General features: G+C 28.5%; 3 protein-coding genes across 6 annotated transcripts; 2 read left to right on the forward strand and 1 right to left on the reverse strand.

Annotated features, from left to right (window-relative positions):
- The first annotated feature begins 904 nt into the window (after positions 1-904).
- Positions 905-6,612, forward strand: PDX2 (pyridoxine biosynthesis 2). The gene is made up of 7 exons (XM_020373529.3): positions 905-1,144; positions 1,229-1,356; positions 3,202-3,289; positions 3,418-3,491; positions 4,026-4,217; positions 6,064-6,161; positions 6,240-6,612. Exons 1-7 carry the CDS (start codon positions 1,090-1,092, stop codon positions 6,364-6,366), a joined length of 762 nt encoding a protein of 253 aa, XP_020229118.1. The 5' UTR covers positions 905-1,089; the 3' UTR covers positions 6,367-6,612.
- Positions 6,613-10,760: 4,148 nt separating this feature from the next.
- Positions 10,761-14,595, reverse strand: LOC109810153 (high mobility group B protein 1). 4 transcript variants are annotated; one of them, XM_029273723.2, is made up of 8 exons: positions 14,463-14,595; positions 13,374-13,453; positions 12,959-13,084; positions 12,821-12,878; positions 12,684-12,728; positions 12,352-12,432; positions 12,182-12,259; positions 10,761-11,067 (listed from the first exon to the last, which is right to left on the reverse strand). In XM_029273723.2, exons 2-8 carry the CDS (start codon positions 13,439-13,441, stop codon positions 11,005-11,007), a joined length of 519 nt encoding a protein of 172 aa, XP_029129556.1. In that variant the 5' UTR covers positions 13,442-13,453; positions 14,463-14,595; the 3' UTR covers positions 10,761-11,004. The 4 variants fall into 4 exon arrangements, with proteins under 4 accessions (XP_029129556.1, XP_029129557.1, XP_029129555.1 ...); XM_029273724.2 differs by having other exon boundaries at positions 13,374-13,468; positions 14,463-14,559; XM_029273722.2 differs by having other exon boundaries at positions 14,413-14,529.
- Positions 14,596-23,480: 8,885 nt separating this feature from the next.
- Positions 23,481-25,330, forward strand: LOC109810071 (chlorophyll a-b binding protein CP29.2, chloroplastic). Its single transcript, XM_020373448.3, has 2 exons — positions 23,481-24,021; positions 24,816-25,330. The coding sequence occupies exons 1-2, from the start codon at positions 23,530-23,532 to the stop codon at positions 25,179-25,181; spliced, it is 858 nt and encodes a 285-aa protein (XP_020229037.1). The 5' UTR covers positions 23,481-23,529; the 3' UTR covers positions 25,182-25,330.
- Positions 25,331-25,940: the final 610 nt, after the last annotated feature.

A 25,940-nucleotide genomic window follows, 5' to 3' on the forward strand; every position in this document is an offset into this window, starting at 1 on the left:
CTCGGTCATAGACCGATACATATTCTCGGCCTAGGTCCGATGCCGTTAAGATGTACACTCGGTTTAGCCTCCACGCCTCACAGGCTCAAGGCTGGAAGGTAAGTGTACCGTCTCGGTCGTGGGCCGATCTGATCTCCTTAACGGTGATAGGACGTCAACAGCCCTATACTCGGAAATTACCCGACTTGGAAACCAGGCCCTAAAACCTCTCGCCTTATGGGCACTCGGAGATAAGGTGACCATGATTTCCTACTCGGTATTAACCCGATGTAGGGTTCAGTAAAAGCCTATTCGGTCATAGCCCGACTAGGCTTAGCGAGCTCGATTCCTCTTGCCTACCAGGGAACCACTCGGCACTTATCTCGTCGGATTTTCGGTATAGACCCTGTCGGTCGGACCCCGACTGAACTCGTTCCCGTTGATCTCGCATCATCGTGATAAGAACGGTTAGGGAAATCCCTTGATCCTCGGGGTCTAAGAGGCCCACGAACAACGCACCATAAAGCCTGAAACCCTAGAGTTGAGACGGCAGAACACACTTTTGAATGCTCTGGCTTTGAGGCACGACCTAGGAAAAAACCCTAGTCCACCCCTTGGCCAGAACAGATACCAAAAGGATATATTTAAATGCGTATCATGTCATTATTAAATCGTACTATATTATCATTTTAAAATTGTACTATATTTAAAGCCAAGAAAATCTTTTGAGGAACTAAACCAAAATCCCTCTATATTTGTAAAAAAAAATTAAAATCATTAAATCTTATAAAAAATATAAAAATATATATATTAAAGAATCAACAGTACCAAAAAATAAATCTTACCTTCCTTTCAAATTAATTTGTTTTTAAACACACCCTCAATTTTATCTCTCCAAACAAAGCATAAATATGCCCCTACCGTACTTAATTTGGCGATGCTAACTAAACCTAAGTTTGGGCCAACCTGAACAAGTGGAGTTGGGAGGGAAGTGAACACCACTACCCCGACACCCTCAAACGTGAGGACCAAACTCGTTGGTTGTTATACACAAAACATTAAACCTCTTCAACAAGCAAGCGCTTCTATCTTTCTCTGTTTCTCAACAGCATGACCGTCGTTGGTGTTCTCGCGTTGCAAGGCTCTTTCAACGAGCACATAGCTGGTACCTTCATCTTCCTTCCTTTTATTCATTTAATTTAATTTCACGAAAAGTTAACACCTTTTTTTTGTGTTGCGTGTGACGCAGCTCTTAGAAGGTTAGGGGTGAAAGGCGTGGAGATTCGGAAACCGGAGCAGCTTCACACCGTTACTTCCCTCATCATCCCCGGTGGAGAAAGCACCACCATGGCTAAACTCGCCGAGTATCACAACTTGGTCTCTTTTCTGCCTCTTTTTTTATTTTTATTTGTAGGATAAACTATTCACTTTTTGTCTTCCAAATTGTCCCCATTTTGTGTTTAGTTTGTATTAGAGAATAGTAGAACTGTTAAAGACTTAAAGGAAACTTTTTGACAGTGATATATAGTAAACTGATGCAAAAACTGTGTAAGGACTAATGCTGTGTTTGGAAACATGTTGCGTTACTGCAAACGAAGTTCACACTTTTCAATGTGCCAAGATAAGATTGAGAAGCAGGTTTTTTTTTTTTTTTGTCTTTTTTGTTGGATGCAGATTTCTATCTTTCAACTCCAAAACAAATAGACTTAGTGCGTGTTTGGATTCTCATCCACAAACCTCAAACGTGGATCAAAGAAGTAATTATTTGTTGCTTTTGGTGCGTTTTGACGTGAAAAATTATTAAAACTTAGATCATTAACGAGAATCCAAACACATACTTAGTGTGTGTTTGGTTTACCCATGTTTAGTGGACGAGATACAAAAACTTGCTTTGTATTTTAGTGTATTTGGTTTATCATTTGGAAAATATTCCTCGAACTTTTGCACATTTCAATGCACAAAATGTAGAAATAACTCTTTCGTTCTATCGGATCAAAAGCAAATTACATTGAATGTAACTTTTTCGCAAACACAGTCTTAGTGTTTTGGAATGAGTGAATTCACGTTTAAAGTGATGGCAACAGATTCTCAAGCACACTATTAGTGGATGTTTGGTTCCACATCTAAGGCTCTTGACTCACGTTAAAAATGTGGAAACAAAAGCAAGTAAGAGTAGCTTTTGCCTTCAGCGTGAAAATTGTCTCTGAAAAATAAAGTCGGGGTGAGCTTCTATCACTCTCATATATAGGTTACAATCAAACAAACCTTTTGGTTCTGCACAATGAGTGATGCCTCATGACATGTACTAGATATGCAATGCAAGGGAACCTATTCCTCCAACTAGTTCTTCTTTGCTCTTTTTCACTCACATGGGACCACGCTGCCTCGTCCTCCCAAGGTCTTGTGCATTTTTCTTTTTGGATGACAATTGGGAGTATATAACCCACTCGTGGTACATTTTCGGACATGACCCTGTTCCAAACACTGGCTAAAACTCATAGTTTTCTCTTGTAGAGACAAAAACTTAAAGCAGAGACAATTATAGAGAGCAAGTGAGTAGTTTAACCTTATTTTTATGCATCTCTCTATATGTGTTCTTATGTTTAATAATATATTGTATTGACAACCTTTATGTTTCTATTGGTACTGTGTAGACTGAAGAATAAGATACCATAAGATATAGCAAGTGAATAATTTTAGTATTATTTTTGTTTGCTTGCGTGGATTTGAGTTTGTTTGGTTGTGTCTTTAACTTACAAAAGAAGAATAAGATGGAAACAAGGAGTTGCAAATTGTCTTGGCACTTATGTTTTTTTAGTATTGTTTTCTATAGTTGGTATGAGTCATAGTTACCAAGTATGTGGTATGGTTACATGTATAAGGTTCAAGTAGGTATGTACTTTGTGACATTTTGCATTATTATTATAAGACTTGCTTTAAAGAGAATTTAGTATCTGATATGTGGTGGTACGGTGAATTTGGTATAGTATGCAGGGTAATTGAGAGAATTCTGTTACTGTGGTCTGAGTGAAGGTGAGAGAGAGGGAAGAATTTTGAAAAGGGAACTGGGTTTTGGGTTTTTGTGTTTGGTTGTGGCTTTGAATGAATGAGGTTGGAGTAATGCTTTGAACCTTACACACTCTAATGCTGTAATTTTATTCTCATGGAATCAGGTGATGATTTTGGTGTTTGTGATTTATGTTGGATGTTTTTATTTTTCAGTTTCCTTCCTTGCGAGAGTTTGTACAAATGGGAAAGCCTGTTTGGGGAACCTGTGCAGGGCTTATATTCTTGGCAAATAAAGCTGTAGGTAAGTTGTTTCTGTCTTCTGCCCTTGTGTTGGATTTAGACAATATCAGGTATCTTAGTCTTAATTTTTTTGCTCACTTGAAAACTTGATAATAGTCTAAAAAAATTAAATGATTAACATCACTTCAGGACAGAAGACTGGTGGACAACATCTGGTTGGTGGACTTGATTGTACAGTGCATAGAAATTTCTTTGGCAGCCAGGTAAATGCATGGGCTATTCATTTTAAGCTATAGTACAGTCTAGAAAACAAACATACATAGAAGCCTGTGTTAATTGTTGAATTTGGAATCAGCTTAGCATCCTCTGTGTGTGTATGGGTCACAAACTATCGGGGGTTTTACAGTCATTGTCATTGACTCAGCCATAAGGGATACTAATCATGTTCTTGATGAGCCTTTTAATCTCTCTTCCTTCCCTGTTCTACCTGCTCCCTTCTTGAGTCAGGTTTCTTATTATCAGTAAGCATCAAAATCTAAAATAGTTGCAAGTGTTCAAGATTTTTGCAGAATTTAGATTTTGCCAAAACAAACTTCTCTGGTTTTATAACATTTAGCGTCTGTGCCATTATATATGATAAGATTCATGGATTTCTATGAATGTAATAATATGTTATGCAGTGATGCAGAAAACTACATGAGATTAGTAGAAATAATGATATATTTGGTTTGAGTAACAAATTTTTTTGTGCACTTTATTAATTTGGTCACATTTAACTAAAATACATGCTTATTTAGATTCAAAGCTTTGAGGCAGAGCTTTCAGTGCCAGAGCTCACCTCCAAGGAAGGTGGTCCTGAAACATTTCGTGGGATTTTTATTCGTGCACCTGCAATTCTTGAAGCAGGGCCTGAAGTTCAAGTGCTGGCTGATTATCCTGTATCTTCTAACAGATTGTTGAATTCTGATTCCTCTGTTGAAGACAAAACGGTTAGTTATTGTCTTATTGACATACCTGTCTATAGAAAGTTTTTAGTTTGCATTGATGAGTATAATAAGACCAAGAGTGTTATGTGTGTAATTTTCTAACTCATGTTTTGACTAATTTGTAAATATGTCATGTCACTGACTTAAATTTTAGTTAAAGTTTCATCATTTGTTAATTGTAGTTATAGGTTTTGAGTGGCCCTTTATTCCAGAGCTATTAGAATTTAAAAGGTTCTTGTATGATGAATAGAGTAATGAAGACATGCAACAATGGACAAGATCCAATAAACATTACTGATAGTTGTATATTTGAACTTTTGTTTGGCTACGTTATTAGCAGGATAAAGATCCAACTAGGAATGGGAAGCTTCACATGTATAATTGTTTATGAAACTAATATTTTGGCGATTGAATTTAAATTTTGAGCTGGGGGAAGAGTTGACTCTGGCATATGTTTAAGCCCTTTCTGTTTCCATGTTTCTTTTGGTTCAGTAGCATAGTTTGGCTTTTGAAGAGTCTGGTCTGGTGAGCAAATCTTTTCTGAAGGAAAAACTAACAGAAGAAAGGAATTGATAAATAAAAGGAAATTGTTTTTAGAAATAAATGATTAGGATATGACTATTAAATTCTTATCAGTTTGGGGCCTTATTATTCAGTGATCCTCAACTCTTTGGAATTTTCCTTGTTTATATGCTTATTCTCCTTGGAACAGTTTCCCACTTTTGTGAAAACTACTAATATTACCTTATTGGATATTTATTGTCCAACCCAATATGTTGTTGACTTCATCCTTATGTACACAATAAAGCACTAATATACTGTATCGTTAGGTTTAATTGTGTATGTTTTTGCCATTAAAAAAGATTAATGCCATCATAAACTGGTAGCTGAGTCACCTGCTTAGGATATAGAATAATGGGAAAACACATGCTCATACAAGAAACACAAGGTGAGTATATGTTTGAATTTTGGGGTCGAAGTGTATAAAAGTCCTTGGAAATAAACCTGTCTTTGCCAGCTGATGTAGTATACACATGCTGCTTGTAGTTTTACTTAATCTTACGGTTCTTTAATTATGTTTTTAGTTTTCTAAATTTGGGATATATTTTTTTTGGTCCCCTAAATTTAAAACTTGTGTTTTTAATCTCCAAAATATCAAAAATTATTATTTTGGTCCTCCAAATTTAAAATTTATTTTTTAATCTTTGTAATTTCAAAAAATATTGTTTGTCACTAATATCATATTTGATAGTGACAAACTGAGAGGAGCTAAAATAATAATTTTTGATATTTTGGGAACTAAAACACATTTTGAATTTGAGAGGACAAAACAATGTTTTTTTGAAAATTATTAGGACTAATAACAGAAGTTCTAAATTTGAATGGCCAAAAAAATATACATTTCAAATTTAATAGATTAAAATCATATTCAAGACTCTTAGTACAATGGAATTGGGGATGCACCTGAATTTTACTGTAGATGCCTCTGTTTGACTTCATGGTGACCATTTCCTGTTTGACCTACTTGTTTAAGAGGCCTCTATGTTGCAGGTGATTTAGGAAGCAATCTTGTAATGTAAATGATTTTAAAACCACTCAGCAGTTGAAAAACAAATTGTTTGAGTTTAATAATATAATTTTATTGGACATTTACGCAATCTCTAGTTCTTAGCTTGACAATGCTACTAATCTCGCAAATAATGTTTCCTGCTATAATCCAACAGGTCTATATAGTTTTTGATACCATCAATGCTTGCAATTGGCATTGAAATATAATCAACTTTACCATAATCTCTTGGTCTTTTCCCCCATTAATTACCTTATTTCATACTAGTTTTGGATATGACAGGAAAATGCTGAGGAAGAAAGTAAAGTTATAGTTGCTGTGAGACAAGGGAACATACTAGGAACTGCTTTTCATCCTGAATTGACATCTGATACTCGATGGTAGATATAAGTTGTTTTTGGCTTTTGAATTCTACAATTTTTTATATGATATCTTGTTCTAATGATTTAATTTTTCAGGCATAGTTATTTTATAAAAATGTCAAATGAGATTATAGAAGAGGCCTCCTCAAGTAGCCTTGTTCCTGCACAAGTCGGTACAAGTCACAATCAACCATCTCTCAGTGACCTTCCTATCTATCAATAGGACCGCAATACTCGCCAAGCCTTTCTTGAACAATTGTGGATGATTTTTTTTTTTCATTGATGGATCTTAGAAAATAGCTAAAAAGTATTCTTTTTCATATTTTTGACAATAGTATTATATATAAACTTTGGTGTTTTCTAGTGTGTATGTAGTCACCTGGATGTCAATATTCATTCTAGCATTTTCTGTTGGTGATCATAAGTAGCTATTTGCTACCTAATTGTTATTCTGGCAGTTTCTCCAGAATCCAAATTCTAATGTGCTTAGCTTATGAAATTTGAATATCAACTAGGCCATGTAACTTAAATTAGAAATAAATAGGTAAAATTACACTTTTAGAGAATATTTGTTTTTTAAAAAAATCCTAAAAAATACTATTTTTAATAAAATAAACAGTTTTTTTTTTTTTTACCTTTTTTACATGTTTATCTATTTTTTAAAAAAATATTTTTCTGTTTTTCTAAAGGGTTTCTTCTGTTCTATATTATGAGCAAAAATAGTTAATTTTTTTTCTATATTTAAGAATTAGAATGTATTTTTTTTCTTATAATGGAGAACAAAGAGTAATACTTATTTACTTCCTAAAGGAATGTTATCATTTAAAAAAAAAATAATACTTCACTAGGAAGATTAAAAAAAATTAAAACAAAGGGATCGAATATCAAATTTGTAATTTTGAATTCTAAATTTTGATTATGTAATTTTAGTACTGTTTAATTTATAACATATAATTTTGATTTTTTTTTAAATGTTCATTCATTGATTATTTAAGTTGTAACTATGGTCATGACATAACACATGATAATTAATATTTATGTTAAATTATTTTTTTAGTTTATTTTTGGTTAAATTATACATTTATTCTTTCCATTTTTGTTAATTTATAATTTTGGTTCATTTATTTTAAAATAGAGATATTTAGTTTCTAAATTTAGAAATACAGAATTTTTGTTCTCTAATCAAATTGATTTTTATTAATCATTGAAACTTTTATTCATACTTAATTGATATTAGTAACATGACAATTAAAGATTAAAAAATATCATGTAAATAAGGTTTATTAATAGAATAAATACTTATCATTTGTTAAATAAATATAAATAATAAAAAATTTGTATGTTATTTTAATTTTTATATCATTATTTAAGTGATGATAAGTAGTGATAAACGAACTTCAAATTGACATTACGATCAAAATTTTTATATATTTAAAAATAGAGGGATTAAATATCTTTGTTTTAAAATGAGAAGCCAACATTAACAAAATTAAAAGGACTAAAAATATAATTTAATCTTTATTTTTCTCATTTTATCATTTTTATCATTTATAAAATAAAAATATGAACTAAAAGTCAAATCTAACCTAAATATTAATAAATATTAATTGTTATATCATTTACTTAATATGAGATTATGATTAATATTAAAATTTCAACATTCAATAAAAAATATTTAACGAAAAAATTAAAATTGTGAACTTTATAAAATTGGAATTTGAAATTGTAAAATTAAAAAGATTATGAAAATTGCATATTCTATATTATTGAGAAACTAAAAGAGTAATTTAATAAATATAAAATAAAATAAAGCTTTTAGGATGATACTAATAGGCAAGTAACATGATTGATAGCATGAAAATTTGATTATACTTCGATCTGCCACTGATATGAATACCTGGAATGCACATATAAAAAATTACCAAAATATATACAAAATGTTTAAGGTATATAAGGTTGTAAATACATCTATATGAATAAATAAGTATATGTTATATTACTTTCATAATTGGTGTCCAAAGTCATCAAAGTTTAATGATTATATATATTATGCTATGAGGTTTTCTAAAATAAAAAATATTGATATCGGTAAATAGGAAATTCTTTTTGGCAAATTTGTAAGTAACATTTCTCTTAATAAACATGCCAATTTCATTATTAATATTGAAAATTTTTGGTGATAAATGAGTCCGTTTGTTTTTTAAAAAAATGATCTAAAAGCATTTTTTTAATAAAATAAGTACTTTTTAATATTTTTTTTTATGTATTTGTTTAATTTTTTTCTAAGATAAGTAATTTTTAAATTTTTTTAAGAAATAACTCCTATATGTTTATTAAATAATTATTTTAAAAAAACACTTATTTAAAAATATTTATTTTTAAATTTAAATAAATAGATTCAATATCTCATAATATAATTACATAGTCCTTGTACTTTGACAACTTTTGACACCAATTATAAAAATAAAATACCGTATAATTATTTATTCACATAAAGATTTTTATATCCTTATATACCTTACACTTTTTAGGTTAGCACAGTCACTTTTTATATGTACATTTTGTTTCTAGTTTAAATGCCCTTTGCCTATTTGTGAAACATCCAAGGGCAAGGCTGTGTTTGGCAGTTGGATTTTTCAAGGGTAGTGAGTATTTTTTTATTATTAAAAAATTAATTTTAGTTTAATATTTTAAATAAATGAAATGAAATGAATGATATATTGTTGTAAAATTTAATTTAATATGTTAATATTTAATTTATTTTTATAAACATTTTATAATTATCCTAATTAAAAAATAATAACAAATATCATTTTTCTTTCTTTTCAAAATGTCATTCCCTACTATTTGGACATTAGTAGGGTCGGTAGAGAATGGGCAGGAGTTTGGAAGAACAGTATTATAAATAGATGGTTTCCATTCTAAGTATACACTAATTTTAGAAAAACTTAAAATAAATACTTAACTAATATTTTTGGTTCCTCTAATTTCCCAAGTTTTATTTAAATAAATTTGGTCGTCTAAATTTAAAATTAAACAAATCTGGTCCTCATGTTAGCCAACAATTCCCATAATCTTTTCTATTCAAATAGTTGGGAACTTAAAATGGGTGTAGAATATGAAATAATTTTGAAAACTCAAGAATAAAAAACGGGGCAAATCTGATAACTTTGAAAGGATTTACTTATTTTTTAGAGGAAAATTTGAATTTACTTATTTTTGGCATAAAACTTGATATTTTGATTGACAAATTTTGAAACAGAGAATATTTAAATTGATTTAATCGACTTAATTTGTAAACACTGTAAATACAGTGAAAATTTGAGATTTTTACGGAGTCATTTAGTTTGAGAGAAGGTTTTATGTTTTCACTATGCTTCCTGATTTTTGACATTTATACAGAAAAAAGACACAAAAAATAATTAATTTTTACTGTTTTTGTTTAAAATTCATAAAACATGAATATAAAATAACAATAGAAATAGAAAATAAAAAATATTTTTTTGAACGAAAAGAAAAAGAGATAAAGAAAAGTAATAAAAGTTAAAATTTAAGAGATTAAATATAACAATTAAAAACTTGAGATTAAATTTGCTTAAAAAATTATTAAGTACCTAAAATATACGTTAACTATAATATTATTTTGTTAACATCACTTAAAAATTATTAAAACATTTTTTTTGTTTTAATCGTAATAAACAAGCATGAAATGGAATAGAAACAAATGGCATAGAAATAAAAAAAAAATCCTTTTTTTAAGAATAAAACTTCATTTATTTGAATGAATACTAATGAATATTGTGTTGTCCTCCCATTAAAAATAATAGTCAAGAATTCGGATAAAAAATAATTAGTGGAAGAAATTTAGTTACCATTTTATCCTCAATTTAATATACAAAACAATTTTTTTTATGAGGATTCTTATTTTTATTTTTTCCTTTTATTCGTTCAAATAAGTACAGAATATTTTTTTTCCTCTATGATCATATAAACAAAATGTTAGGATTAATTTTAAACATTTAAAAGCAATAAATTTTTATTGAAATAAAAACATTTACTATTCATTTATATTTTCAAAATAATGAAATGTTTTTTGTACCAGAACATGTAATATATCCTTTTTAAAAATAAAACTTGCTACTGCGATATGTTGAATATTTGTCATGAAAACTAAATGTTTAAAATTATTCTTGAAAAACTGACGTTAAATTTCCCCCAACCAGATACCAAGTAACATTTCAATCACCTCTTATATTTATTAACATTATAATTCTTTTGTTTATAAAGTAAAATTATCACTCGAGTCCTTTCTCTTCCTGACTCTTCTATTCCTACATCTGGACGCAACCGCTGTACAATTTTTGCTAAAATAATTTTTTTTTGTTAACTTTCTGAAAGAGTTATTTCATGAGTACTAAAAATAATAATAATCGACTGCAGATTAATTACTTTTTACTTCAAATTAATAACTGTTTTTAACTACAGTTACTTCGTATTTATATATATTTTTTTAAATATTGACCGCAATGAGAAGAGAATGGTGATTCCACTGACACTAAAATAAGTTCATACGATGAAAGATTGATGAACTTGCTACGCTTAGATATGGCAATGCACTTATAAGAAAGAAATTTAAATTACTTAAAGCAACCAATTAAGGCTACAATGCACAAAGGGAAATTCAAGTACGATAACTAACCGAGGGAAGCTCAAATAGCTGGCAAATATATCATATGCCAACAAAAGAAGACATTCTTCTCTACCAGCACAAATATTAAAAAGTAGCCTAGTATGCACAGTCACAATATATAATAGCTTCCCTCAACAAAACATCATAAGACCAAGGTTTTGAACATCAATTTCAATCATCATCTTCATCATCCTCTTCCTCGTCGTCCTCCTCATCATCCTCTTGGTGGTCCTCCTACACAAAAGGAAAATAATGAGCTCAAGAAGTATTAAAAAGAAAAAGGGGCACTGACTTAAAGCTTTTATCATGAAAATAATAAGTTTTGCTTTTCCTTCCTTGAAAAATTCAAAAACCAGAAGTACTAGGGTTTATGCTCCCATTTTATTTATTTATTTTGGGTACACATGGTATTGGTATAGAGCATCCAACCATTTGAAGTAGTGATTAATTTCTACAAAGAACTTCAACAAAAAACCGAGGATAGATGCCCCTTTAAACTAATGGAATGATAATGTTTGATACATGGAAAATTTGTTCATGTTCAAAAATTATAATTCCTGAAAATCCTAAATCTTCAGATTAATGATTCTTAGGTATGATTAAAATCCGTTTGGTTGATCATATAAAAAAAAATGACATTTTTACCGGAATAAAACTTTTCAATTAACTTGGAAATGTTAGATAAAGGTTAGCTTCCCATGAGAACAATTCATGAGAAATATAAATAAAAAACATTCTCAAAAAACAATGTTTTCTAGGAATGTTATTTTTTAATCAATAAATCAAATGTGAGAAATTATCATTCCCAACTTTAGATTTCTAGGAAGCCAAAAATAATTTTTATATCAAATGCCTCTTAAGAAATCCAACATGTCAATTTATTGAGAAGCTAAACAATTAGAGATATTAGTATATTTTGATGCTTAAAATAGTAAATAGGAAATGATACTCCCATAATTACCTGACAAGGAGCCAATGACATACTGGAAATCATCAAACCAAACATCTTTGTCTACTTAATGTTTAGTTGAAGCTAAGTAGTGTCCAAAGACCTTAGTATATATAAATCAAAAGGTACAATCCAGGTTTAAAAATTCTTATTTTATAAACTTCTCTTGATGAATCTAAAGGGTTAATAAGTATGATAATAATTAAATTTTTAACAAAAACTGTTTTTATTTCTCATTTTCACCCTTTAGAACAAAAATCTTGAAACAACAGAAACCAAAACAAGTTAATGTTCATTTAGTTCAAGCTACTTATTATAACACTCAAAATTCAAGAAGGTACAGAGAATACATTCTAAAATAAATAATATAGCTAACATAAAAAGCGGAAAGAAGGCTACCTCTCCACTAGCATCATCATCTTCATCATTCACTTCAGATTTGGACTTGTCCGATTCATCATCATCAGCAGAGCTTGCCTGGAAACATTATAGAAAATAAAGTATATAAACAAGACAATCAAAGCACCACACAGGCACACACAACAGAACAACCGGAACATGTTACTCACCTGCTTCTTATCATAAGCTTTCATAAGTTTTTCATACTCAACTTTCCTTTTTGCAGCCTTGGCTTCATATGGAGCTTTCTCCTTTTCATTCCAACGAGAGGAGAGGAGTCAACATTAATTCAAAAATAAATCTTTCTTTAATAGAATGATTTCATTGGGTACATATATATATATATATATATTTTGATATACTGGAATTCAATTGAAGAAACATTTGCTTACATACTTAAAAATAAAATTATATCCAAAAGCATCTAAAAGCACAACAAAGAGTAAATTAATTTAAAAGACAACAAAAACGTGTCATTATTTATCACAATTGCAGAACTTACAGCAGTGGACAAGGACTTCCATTTCTCTCCTCCAGCTTTCCCAACCTTCAATCAAAAAGTGAAGCAAACAATTTAGATGCTTATTCAAAAAAGGGTACATCATCATTGAAGATGAAGCAATTTGACATGTAACTTACAACTGCTACACCCCTCAGATGAGGATTCTCATCCTTAAAGGTCTTCCTGAACTCCTCACTACCACAGAGCATGAAACAAGTCATGTAATTTTCCAAAGGAGATATATAATCAAGTAAAGAGAAAAGACAGATACAAACAGGAACACAAAGAAAGCACTGGGTGGTCTCTTAGGCTTGTTAGGGTCTTTCTTGGCCTTCTCCTTCTTTGCCTTTGGTGCTCTACTCCTTTCAGGCTTAGCAGGAGCCTTCCGCTTTCCAACCTTTCTGAAAACAATAGAGATATATGTTCCATCACTACACTATTCCTGTAACAACTGGATGCACCATCAAATATGCATAATCAGATAATAATATAATGTTTAGATATTAAAAAATGCACCCGAAAGCCAACACCCTGATCAACAAAGAGATGCAAAGTTATATGAAAAATCAAAATGCCTCAATAAACTTCACCAAACTGTAATGGTACAAAGAGATGCAAAGTTATATGAAAAATCAAAATGTCTAAATAAATTTCACCAAACTGTAATGGTACAGGAACTTGAGAACTAACCGGTCATCAACAGGCTTCAGAGCTTCTTTTGAAGTCTTCGCTGCTCCCTTACCCTTTGCATTCTTCATTTTTTTAAGTTCCTGTGACAAAACAATCTACAACAATAAAAACAAGGGTATGAAAAATTTTAAATAAAAAGAGACTAAAGATGGATAAAATTTCAAACAGTTAAATAATAAAATTAGCTTAATACATAAATCAAGATCCCCAATAAAATCAGGATAAAATAGATGCAACCAACTATGAAGTTAACTGAGACTCACCAAATATTACATGCAAACCTAGAAATCCCCCTTATAAAAAATCATTAGTTTGAAACTTTGTAGCAACAACACAAATCACACATGCACACACAAAATATTAGGTTAACTGATGGTGACCAAAAAATCCACCTTATAAAAATTCAAATGTTTGAAATTTTGTAGCAACAGTATAAATCACACATGCACACACAAAATACTAGGTTAACTGATGCTGACCAAATGTTGCATGTATGCCTTCCAGTCAACCTTATAAAATGCATGTTAGTGATTTTATAGCAACAGTATAACTCAGAGACACACGCATAAACATTAAATTCATTTGCGCATGCATGTAATTGTGTAAACTATGTATATATAAAAAATATATACAGCAATCAACTATCAAAAACATGCGCATGCAAAATCCTCAAATCATATATCATAGTAGTATATACATCTTTAAGTAAAAAAAATATATAGAATATACATCCTTTCCCTTGCCATGCGTTGTGGCCACAGTGAACAAATACAAATTAATAGAGTGAGAACAAAATTGAAAAGTCTGAAAGTATAAAATAACATGCAATCTTCTTCTCCCAACCGACCCTTTATTTTTCAACTCGTCAAAACAATAAATCCAAAAAAAAAAAAATCAAAAACTTTGAATTTCTCATCTCCTAAACACAAATTGAAGCCGGAAAAAATTTCATCCCCAAAACAAAAAGGGACATAAAAAAAGGAAATTATTGAAGAACAGAAAAACCTTGGAAAGGAGAAAGAAAAACAGAGGAGCTTACACGCGAAACCGAACAAAACAGAGAAGAGAGAATCAAAGCAAAGACAGTACCACTAGCGAAAGCAGAGAGAGGCTCTTGGAAACTAAAGAAGAGGGTACGACCCAATAGATAGTGAATTGGATCAATGCAACCGAATCTACCTGTTAACTTTTTGTAGACTTTGGTACCTTGCCGCCACACGAACCAACCCGAGAATTGGACTTAACCTGCCACAGCCGGTTGTCACTCGACAACGATATTATGTTTAATTTAAATATTTAATGATTGTTAATGCTTTTCAATAATTACTACTTAAATAATTTTGTTAGCTAAGACTGCCATTATTTTATATCATAATTGACTAGAAAATTACTATATAAAAAAGACACGAAGGTGTGTGTTAAAATTGGGTCAGATAAACCATAATATTTGATAAGAGAGTAGGTGGATTACACTAGATTGATTTTGAGAGAAAAAAAAAAAAAAAAAAAAAACACTGATCTAAAACGATTTGAATTATATTATTTTTATTTTTTATTAAAGAGAAAAAATTATACTTTACCTATTTTATATTTTTTTAATCAAAATTAAGGTTGAAATAATATGTGCAAATCTCAAGTTTAAATTTTAGGGAAAGTTTGATTATAATAAATTTTCTTATCATGAAATTATGATTCCAATCTTTATTTTTAGGATTTTCATAAAAATATGATTGGTTATAAATATTTATGAAAATATTTTTAAATATTATTTTAAAATAAATAATTTTTATTATATTATATAAACAAATAAATATAATATGATATTTTTATTATATTATAATTTTGTTTTTATTTTAAAAACATTAGTTTCTCATTTCTTAATCAAAATATTTTGATAAAAAATAATATTTATTTTTAAATAATAAATTAAACGTGAAAAACTGACATTTTTAATATAAAACTTGAAAAAATAAAAATTTTCCTTATATCAAATGTCCCTTTAATTTTATTATAATTCTTCTAAATAAAAAAGAAATCAAAAATTTTACGGACAAAATAATACATTAACTAATTTAATTTATCCAACTCAATCAAGTAAAAAAATTTTAGTGTATAACTCCTGAATTATCTTCTATAGTCTATCGTCCCTTACTATAATCAACCAAGATGTTTTATTTGGTGAAACAGGTTGTTTTATATTTTTTGGTCTTTATATTGTTCTTCTTTTGATTGTGTTATAGTTAAGGTTTTAACTTTTTATTTTACTGAGTCCATTGTGCAACTGCGTGCGATGTGATTCTTTAGATAAAGATATTTAATTCTTTATTGTTGAACTTTATCTTACCTTTTCTTATTATGTCAATTATGTAAGATTTGTTATTCATTTGATTAAATGAGTATACTGTTTTTGACTGTTGAACTTTATCCTAAAATTTATATTTCTATTTAATACAAAGCTAACTGATAAATCTACATCAAAATAAATGTTAAGTAAGTTTATAGTAAACTATATACTAATGTTAATACTAATAATATATTTATAAAAATATATAAAGAGAATTTATTTTAGTGTCTTTATTTTAAAAAATAATTATATGCTTATATTGTATTCTTTTTACTAATTTATATTTAAGTATAAAATAAAAACAATCACTCAGTTTTTTTTAAAAACTAATTTTTTTTTATTTTTATGAAGTGTCTTTTTCTTATTAATATAACCAGAGAGCTAGAGCATCACCTATGCGATGCACTGGTAAATCATAAAAAAGATATGTTATTCATAGGTTTAAAAAAATATTAATAATTTTTTAATTTCTACAATAATAAACTTAATTAAATATGAATTCAACAAATATTAATCAGATATAAATTTATTTACTAATAAGAAAATTTGAAGGTAACTAAATACATTTATTTTACAACATAGTTATAAAAATTAATTTACAATGCTTATATTATTGAATTAGAAAATTCTTTATAGAAGAATTAACTTATAAAAATTAGATAAAAATTATTTTAATTAAAATATCTGATATTATTTTATTAAAACTATTCAAATAAAAATTAATTTATCATCTTACAAAAATTTTGGAAACAAAATTAAGTGAGTAAATGAATGAAACAATATAAATTGAATAACACATATATCACTATAATCTATATAAAAGTCACATTTATTTTTCTTTTTACACCAATATCACATTTATTTTAGTTTAAGTATTTTTTTATATGATGTGTAAATAAGATATGTATTTGAGAAACATTTTTTTATTATTTTGAAAGATAAACCAGATTCAAAATAGAAAATTATTCAAATCAATAATTTAATAGTTTGATTATAATTGAAATTATAAATTATTGAAAATTAATGTCTTTTCATATATTACATAATATAAATAAATTATTAAATAAGTATGTACTCTATTTTTACATATAAAAGATAAATAAGAATCATATCCATCAATTATAACAAATTACCATCAATTCCATCCTATAAACTAGTTAATTATGTTAAAAAAAATTCATAATTTTTAAATAAATATAATTATTAAATTTAAAATCACTAATTTGATCCTATCAATAAAAACATTTTTTTTATATTTTTAAAAAATTTAAATTTAAAAAAAAAATATAATAAAGATAATAATATTAATAATAAATAAATTGTTTTAAAATAAACTTTTTTATTGGTTATCGATCATTTTTATGATTTATTTTAACTTCTTATTTAACTCAATATTTCATTTAAGTTTATATGTTTTAAGTTTATGCAAATAATATTTTATCTTGTTTTAATTCTGGTAAAAAAATTGTCATTTTTTAGATTCTTGACTTTTTGTAGTGTCTATTTTTAACAAATTGAGATATACTAGCTTAGAATGACCAAATTAAGTAAGGAATGAAGTCGGGTAAAATTCTTAATTGATCGATGGAAAAATGCATAGTATTTGAAGGGTAGTCGATGTGTTAATTTTATATTGATTTAGTTGATGAATACTAATGTCGTGATATGTTCATACCCAACTTGTTATACTCTTGACAGTTGTACTAAATTTTCCTAATCTAAGTGATAAAATTCTAGAAATCAATGTAGCAGTTTTTAGGCATTTGTATGTCATTTGTTGTGCTAACTTGATTTCCTATTTAGGGATCAGGTGTTGTGATTTTGTAAGATCAATCCACTTAGACTACTCACATGTGTTGTAAAAAGTTATCTTAGTTGAAATAGGCGACGATGCATAAAGTTGTTGTGTAATTGAGTTACTGAGTTGTAAGTTGTTGTGTTGCTTATAGTTGTGTTGTAAATTGAGATGATGATATGTATGTTATGCTGAGAAGTTGTGTTGAAAAGTCATTTTGGATTGTTGAATTAGGCATTAGACCATAATTGTGTTGTGGTGATGAAATTTAGCATTATCTACTTTTATATTATGATTATTTATTACTTACAAGTTTGCCCTTACATTAGACTAGGATGATCATATTCTTATGGGAGTAGAGCAAAATTAGGTAGGAGGCCATGCTAGAGATGTTGATGTTTTGTTTGGAGCTATTCTAAGACAATTTGTATATAGTAGTTGTTTGACCAACAACTTAATATTTATGTTTACGGTTGGATAAATGTGTATGTGTATATAGAATTTTACGAAACCCCACTGAAGGATTTTATGGCGGACCCACATGTAAGTGAGGATAGGTAAATGCATCACCTCACTTTAATAAAATTATTAGTATGTGTAAAAAATTTGGTATCTTGCATTATAAAATGAACCCTCCAGCCATAGATAAAAAGTTAAATTTTTTTATTAAAATATAATTGGACAATTGATTTAACCACTAAACCATACAATTCTAAATGTATATATATACACTAAAATTAAATTAAATTTTATTTATTCTAATTTATGCAATTCAATTAGTGTCTTATTAGTTTGATCAATGATTCATTGGCCCAATATCCCTACCATGTCAACTATCAATTCAAATTTTAAAATTATGATATTAATTATGTTCAAATAATAAAATTTATGTTGCTTCCTATCTTTTTCCTCTCGGGATAAATAAAACAGGAAACCAACAAGATATGATATGTGATAAATAAGAATATATCTTGTTAGTATAACAAATAATGAATTTTAATAAATTAAGATAATTATTATATTCTATCATATCGTATCATAGATCCTAAACTGATATTTTGTTCCATCTTTTTTAAGGAAGTTAGTTATTTTCTTATTATTTTAAATAAACAATTCATTCTTATTGGTTTTTGTGTTTTCTTCTTGACCTTACACACATTTGAGAGTTTTATTTGGCATGTGAGTGGTTCATGATTGTTTCTCCAACATATAAGTATGGCCTTCAAGTTATTTTAAAATTTTTTAGCTTAGTCCATCTCAAGGTATGTTGAAACTTTTTTATTATTATTTTAATTCTAACTCTTCCTTTTACTTTGTTTTTATGATGTTTATAGTAATTAGATTTATGTTTTTTTGCTACTTAGTTGTTGAGTTTGTAACATGTAGAGACCTTTCAATCGTACACATCTAATCAAACCAATTATCGACATAGATGAGATATTAAATTAGTAAGCTATTGGTTGAACCCGTAAATCATTAGTTGAATTGTATGAACCAATATTATATATATATATATATATATATATATATATATATATATATATTAAACTTCACACAATTATAACCAATGTATTGTTGTGGTGCGGTTGTAATATTAACCTTAGCTATCCTAATGAACATGCCTTAAACCCTAGCAAAATTTATGCACCAATACTAATAAAATTGATAAATGATAATTATAGAGTTATTATTAGTATTATTATGACAATTGAAGAGTTTAAGAAGTGAGAGAAATAACATTTATTTCTCAAATTCTCTTTTCATTATCTAACAACAAGAAATACATATTTTCACAATCTTTAATAGGGACAAAAGGTAAAAAAAATAAAACTAATGCTTTAAAGTGCCTCATAAAAAGAATTGTAATTTCCTTCTAATTTTTTTTTATATAATACTGAACAAAAGGAGTATACTTTATAGTTATTATTGATTGGTTTAATTGGGGAATTAGACGGTTCAACCTACTTCGTGTTGGTTCGAAAGCATACCCAATCCAATTGCGTGCCTAACATTGGTTTTATTAATAACATGATGCATTTAATTTATTATGTGTATATTGAAACATGATAATGTTCATAAAATAATTTATACTATTTTTAAATATCCTTAATAAAGCATTATTGTTAATATAGACAACAATAATACACTAAGACTAATGACTATCATAAATATGAAATATTGAGTCTTCACATAAGTACATGCAATGATGTAGTATCGTCTTAAAAGACTTATCCACAAACTCGCTAGCTAGCCCTCCTCCACGATATAATAGGGATGTCAAACGGCTTAGACTAAATGATGCAAAATTAGCAAGTCACACAAAAACCACAATAGAATAAATAGAGATGGCGATGAGAGAAAGTAGAAGAGAGAGTAATGCTTAGTGTATCAAACTCCTCTAAGTATTCATATTTATAAAAGAAAAGGACTAACGATTGTGGCAACTTGTCAAACTTGGAAATTAAAATCATTTAATTTAAAATGTTGAAAAAAATAGTGTAATTTAAACTATGGTAACTAGATAATAAAATATGAAACTAACCTCTGATAATTAATAAATCAATGATTTTAAGATAGATTTTGAATTCAAAATAATTAATTAAAATATAAAGTAAAAATATGCAAGAATTCCATTATCACATGCACAAGGGAAATTGTTTGACACATTTGCATGTAATAAGCCTACATGCATGTAATCATTTTATATGTTTATATCAAAAGTTAATATATAAATTGATAATCAAAAGCAAAATTAGGCGATATAAGACTTTTTGTTTATTGAAATATACTATAAAATATAAGAACACATATAGTATATTTAAGTATGATTAAAATGTTTTTTTTATAGATTAGACTCATACTATATAATACCTAATTAAAAGATAGGTCAAAATTATAAGAATGGGGATAAAATGTCTCACCAGCCAAGCTCTTAATAACTTAAAAATCCCAAAAGTTATAGGTTACAGTGATATCATTTTCTTATAAATATGAAATGCTCAAGGAATTATGAATGTTTACAATTCTGAAACCAATATACTTATTGTGCATGAAAAATCCTAACAATTATTTTTTATAGTGTACAACTAGCAGTGTCGTCTTCTTTCTTGATCGTGGATTGACGAGGAAGCTGCTCGTTTGGATTAATATGAGTGTGTTAAAAAAGTATAAAAATTTATTTATATCATGTACACAAGCTCTATAAAGATCGCTCATTCTACAAAAGGTAATTTTTATATCACGATGTTATGCCTTTTCGTTTGGATCTAATGGAGAGAATGTTTCCACTGTGCTTATTTATCTAGCCTACGATTTTCAACAAATATAACAATTAAAAGTATAGAAAATAGAATAATTGAGATAATACGAATAAATTGTATTGGTTAAGATGAAAGGAAAGAAAAATGAAGAGAAAAATTACAAAGACACATACAAATAATCTTTGTCAACAACTATCTTTTATATAATATATTGATATTAATTTATTAATATTATTAAACCTATATTATGTAAAATTACACTAGGAGGTGGTGGAGAGCATTGTTATATATATATATATATATATATATATATATATATATATATATATATATAAGAGTAAATATTTATAGATTTATTCCATTAAATAATTCATGTTTTACATCAAATTTTAATGATCCAACCATCAAATTTAAAATTATTAATCCCTAGATTAAGTGTGCAAATTTTTACAAAATTTAAAAATCATTTGATACTTTGTTTTATTAATTTAAATTGATAAATAATTATAAAAAATATTTTATACGTTGATTTGAATTAATGAAATGAAGTATTAAATGGTTTTCAAAATTTATAAAAAAAATTATTCTTGATCTATGTATTAAAAAATTTTAATTTAACAATTAGATCATTAAAATTTGATATAAAAAATGAGTTATTCAATGGAGTAAGTCTACTACTTAACTCAATAAATCATAATATACATTAAATTTTGAATGATCTAATTGTTGAATTGAGAGTTTTTAATAAATAGATCAAATTATTTAATATGTTTATTAAGGTTTGATCTCTCTTAACTTGATTTTGTGGGTTTAAAGTAATTAATTGGAAAATGCTTTTGAACCTTTAACTTGATTTTGTGGGTTTAAAGTAATTAATTGGAAAATGCTTTTGAACCTTTAAACTAAAGTAGACAAGTTAATGGTGTTTACCTCTAAGAATGAAGTAAATGCTATTAGTCATTTATAAGCTCTTCTTGTTAAAGTTGGTTTCTTGGTTAAGTTATGCAATAAATTGATAACTTAGTTAAAAAACTTAGACTCTAATTTGTAAGGAATTAAGGTTTGAGTGTATTTGTGAGTTAGATGATAATTTGTGAATTCATAACTGGATTAAAGTTTGTTTGTGAGAATGAGAAGATGATTTGGTAAAGTTAAACCAAAACATGTTTTATTATTGTGTTAAAATCAATTTTTACATTCTAAATGTTCGTAAAAATACCAAAAAGATTTATTCTAACATTTATCTTTGTTTAAGCATTTTCTTTATTTTTGTAATCAATTAAATATTTATTCCCGATAGTTTTGTTTAATATAATTTATGTCAATTATTGTGTAAGTCCTTTAGAAGACGATACTCATATTTATTATTAAACTACTTATATGAATTGATATATTTATTAAAGAGATAATAAGTTTATAGCATTATTGTTGGAAACTTGCACCTCAAAACTTTGACAAATTCACTTTGATTGCTAATCTAGACTCCAATTCTTTTATTTATAGGAATAAAAATTTAATATTTAAATAATAATTATTTGATCTTTATAATTTCATAAACCTAACCTTTTAATCCTTATAATTAAAAATATTTTATTTAAATTTTTTTACATACTATTTTTACGTTGATTCTTATAATTTTTAATTATATATATATATATATATATAAAACTAAAAAATAAAGTTATCCACTTTCATATATCAAACAAAGACAATTATACTACACAAGAATATTCTTAAAAAATTCTCATTAACGATATTTTAAAGACTTTTCTTAAACGAATGATTTTTAGAAATTAATTTAATTTTTTATCAATTTTAAATTTTTTTATCATATTTATTTATAAATTAAATTTTAATTTATTTAAGATAAATTTTCAATAATTATAAATAATCCTATATCACAATATAAATTATTTATCGTGAATATAAAATATAATTTATATATTTAAAAATATTTATTTATATAAATTTAAATTTATATATTTAAATATAATATTTATTCATATTTATAATTTATTATAAAATTTAATTTTATGTAATAGACATTTAAGTTATGCACATTACACATACCAAATACTAGTAAAATAAAAAAAAATTAAACGAATAATATTTAGGACAAAACTTAACTAAAGTATTATAAAGGCTGATGCTGTCTTTCATGAAAATTACAGACCCACTTCGAAAAAATTCATTTATATTTAATGGAGTGTTTAATTTTTTAAAATTTAAATATGTTGTGGAAATAAAATTTTGAATTCTGATTTAAAGAGAAAAAAAATGCAATGTAATTTTTTTTTTTCTGTCTTTATTGGACCTAACTGCCATTATTTTTGTGCAGTGATGATGTTTCTGAGAAAGAAAACATGAATGCATGTAATGTAACATCACCTTCTATCTCCCTTCACTTCACCGTTTACTCAACCAGTAGTAGTAAACATAATTAGATTTTTTTGGAGACCCGCAACGGAAGCGAAGCAGCGCCACAAATTCTCGCACGTATCAATCAGCGAGAGGAACCAGAGGGGGTCCACAAACAGAGTCCACGTCAGCAGCAGCAGATAAACATAGCGATAAGTCCCAGCCTCTTGTCCACCGTCAGATGGATACTCTCCCGAATCCAACGGTTCCAAACCCTCCCTCACGGATTATCCACTATCACCATTCACCAGTTTCCTCGTCAAATACGTTGGATCACCAACTCAACAAACTCAAACGCATACTCTCTCTCTCTCTGTCTCTGTGACACACTTCTCACCAATGGCAACCGCGACAGCAGCCACGTCGTCCTTCATGGGGGCGCGCCTGGTGGAGGCGCAATCGGGGTCGGGTCGGGTGCAGGCGAGGTTCGGGTTCGGGTCGAAGAAGAAGGCGGCGGCGAAGAAGGTGTCGAAGGGGTCGGATCGGCCGCTGTGGTACCCGGGGGCGAAGGCGCCGGAGTGGCTGGACGGGAGCCTTGTGGGAGACTACGGGTTCGATCCGTTCGGGCTGGGGAAGCCGGCGGAGTACTTGCAGTTCGAGCTGGACTCGCTGGACCAGAACCTGGCGAAGAACGAGGCGGGGGTTATCATCGGAACGAGGACGGAGGTGGCCGACGTGAAGTCGACGCCGTTTCAGCCCTACAGCGAGGTCTTCGGCTTGCAGAGGTTTAGGGAGTGCGAGCTCATTCATGGACGCTGGGCCATGCTTGCTACTCTTGGGGCTCTCACTGTTGAGTGGCTCACCGGTGTCACATGGCAGGACGCCGGCAAGGTACACTTTCTCTATTTCTAAGATCTATTTCACTTTTTTTTTTTTTATATATAAAAAATAAATTTAATAATTCAACAAGTCAATTTAAATTTATTTTATTTAATAATTCATGTTTTATATTAAATTTTAAGTGATAATTAAATTTATAATTCTTAACAAGTCTTTAAAATTAAAAAAAATATTTCAAAATTTCTAATTATTTTAAAATAAAATAAAGAATAAAATAATTTAATTTTTTTTTAAATTTTGTATACTTGAACTATACACGATAAACTTTAAATTTATCTATTAAATTGTTAAAATTTAATATAAAATATAAATTATTTCACATGTAACAAAAAAATTACTTTATTATTAATTATATTTTAATTTTTGTCATTCTTTTTACTACCCTAGGAATGTGATCTGCCTAACTAGTAACATGAATGAGATTACTTGGGTTCAATTAATAAGAAACAGTTTCTCCAGGAATGTGATCTGCCTAACTAGTAACATGAATGAGATTACTTGGTTTCAATTAATAAGAAACAGTTTCTCCAACGTAAAATGTTAGAAAGTTCGTGGATGGTAACTTTTAGTGATCAAGTAATATTATGATCAAGTAATTGACTTTTGTTATAGTTATTTTGTGCTTTTTTCATTACTTGGAATAATCGTGAAAGGCTAACACGAGAGGACTATAAGATTTTTGAGAGTTGGGTATGAAGAAATAGCGTTTTGTTTAATTATTTTGATATATTATAATATGATGATGGGGTTGTTAATTAATTATGAAGTTGCGTTTTGATTTGAAGGTGGAGCTAGTGGAAGGGTCATCATACCTTGGGCAACCACTTCCATTCTCAATCACCACATTGATTTGGATCGAGGTTCTGGTAATTGGCTACATTGAGTTCCAGAGGAACGCAGAGCTTGACCCAGAAAAGAGGCTCTACCCAGGTGGAAGCTACTTTGACCCATTGGGCTTGGCCTCAGACCCAGAGAAGAAAGCCACCCTGCAATTGGCAGAGATCAAGCACGCACGTCTTGCCATGGTGGGCTTCCTGGGCTTCGCAGTCCAAGCTGCTGCCACCGGCAAGGGCCCACTCAACAACTGGGCCACCCATTTGAGTGACCCACTCCACACAACCATCATTGACACCTTCTCATCCTCCTCTTAGACTTGTGTACCACGTAATTAATATATTGTGCCTTGTGGCTTTGGCTTGTAAACATTTTCACTTAGCTGGATAATTAGTGCTTGTGAAACTAAACTAGTAACGTGAATTGGAGAGGCTGAGTAAGCAGAATGCTCCTGCTTGATGTTCAAGTGTGCTCCCATGATTGTTAATTAAGCACGAAATCGAGAGGATAAAAAATTAATACTCGTAAAATATTGAGTCCACTGTGAAAGGTAATGGCAGCAAATTGGGTTGAGGTCTTTCAAGAATTTAATTTATTCATTAAGTTTGGTTCTACTACTACATAAACGCTGATTAACTATAGTATGTGACCAATGGTTTTAATAACCAAATTCAAAAAGTTTCTTGCATCTAATGCTGCATTTTGATTAGCTTAACGTTATCAACAGCTTAGTATATAAAATTATACCGGTGACACATAAGGCTTGAGAGTGTATTGGAGCTAGGGATGTTGATTTACAATAAGTTACTCATATTTTATTATAATATAATGAGCTCTTACTTTGCCTTTCAAATTCAATTATTTTAAAACCTGTTTTAGCTGCTTAAGCTTAGATTATTTTTTGTCTTTTTTTAAAATTTTTTTTATGATATTAACTTTTGTAATTGATCCCATTAATCTCTTAATTTGTCACAATTGATTTCATTTAATTTAGTTTTCATCATTATTTAAACTTCTATATTAAAATTCAAATCTTGAGATCAAATTATTAAAATGAATAAAATAACTTTACAAGT

The sequence above is a fragment of the Cajanus cajan genome, chromosome 3, assembly GCF_000230855.2.
Source record: "Cajanus cajan strain Asha chromosome 3, NIPB_CcT2T_4, whole genome shotgun sequence".
Taxonomy (NCBI): Eukaryota; Viridiplantae; Streptophyta; class Magnoliopsida; order Fabales; family Fabaceae; genus Cajanus; species Cajanus cajan.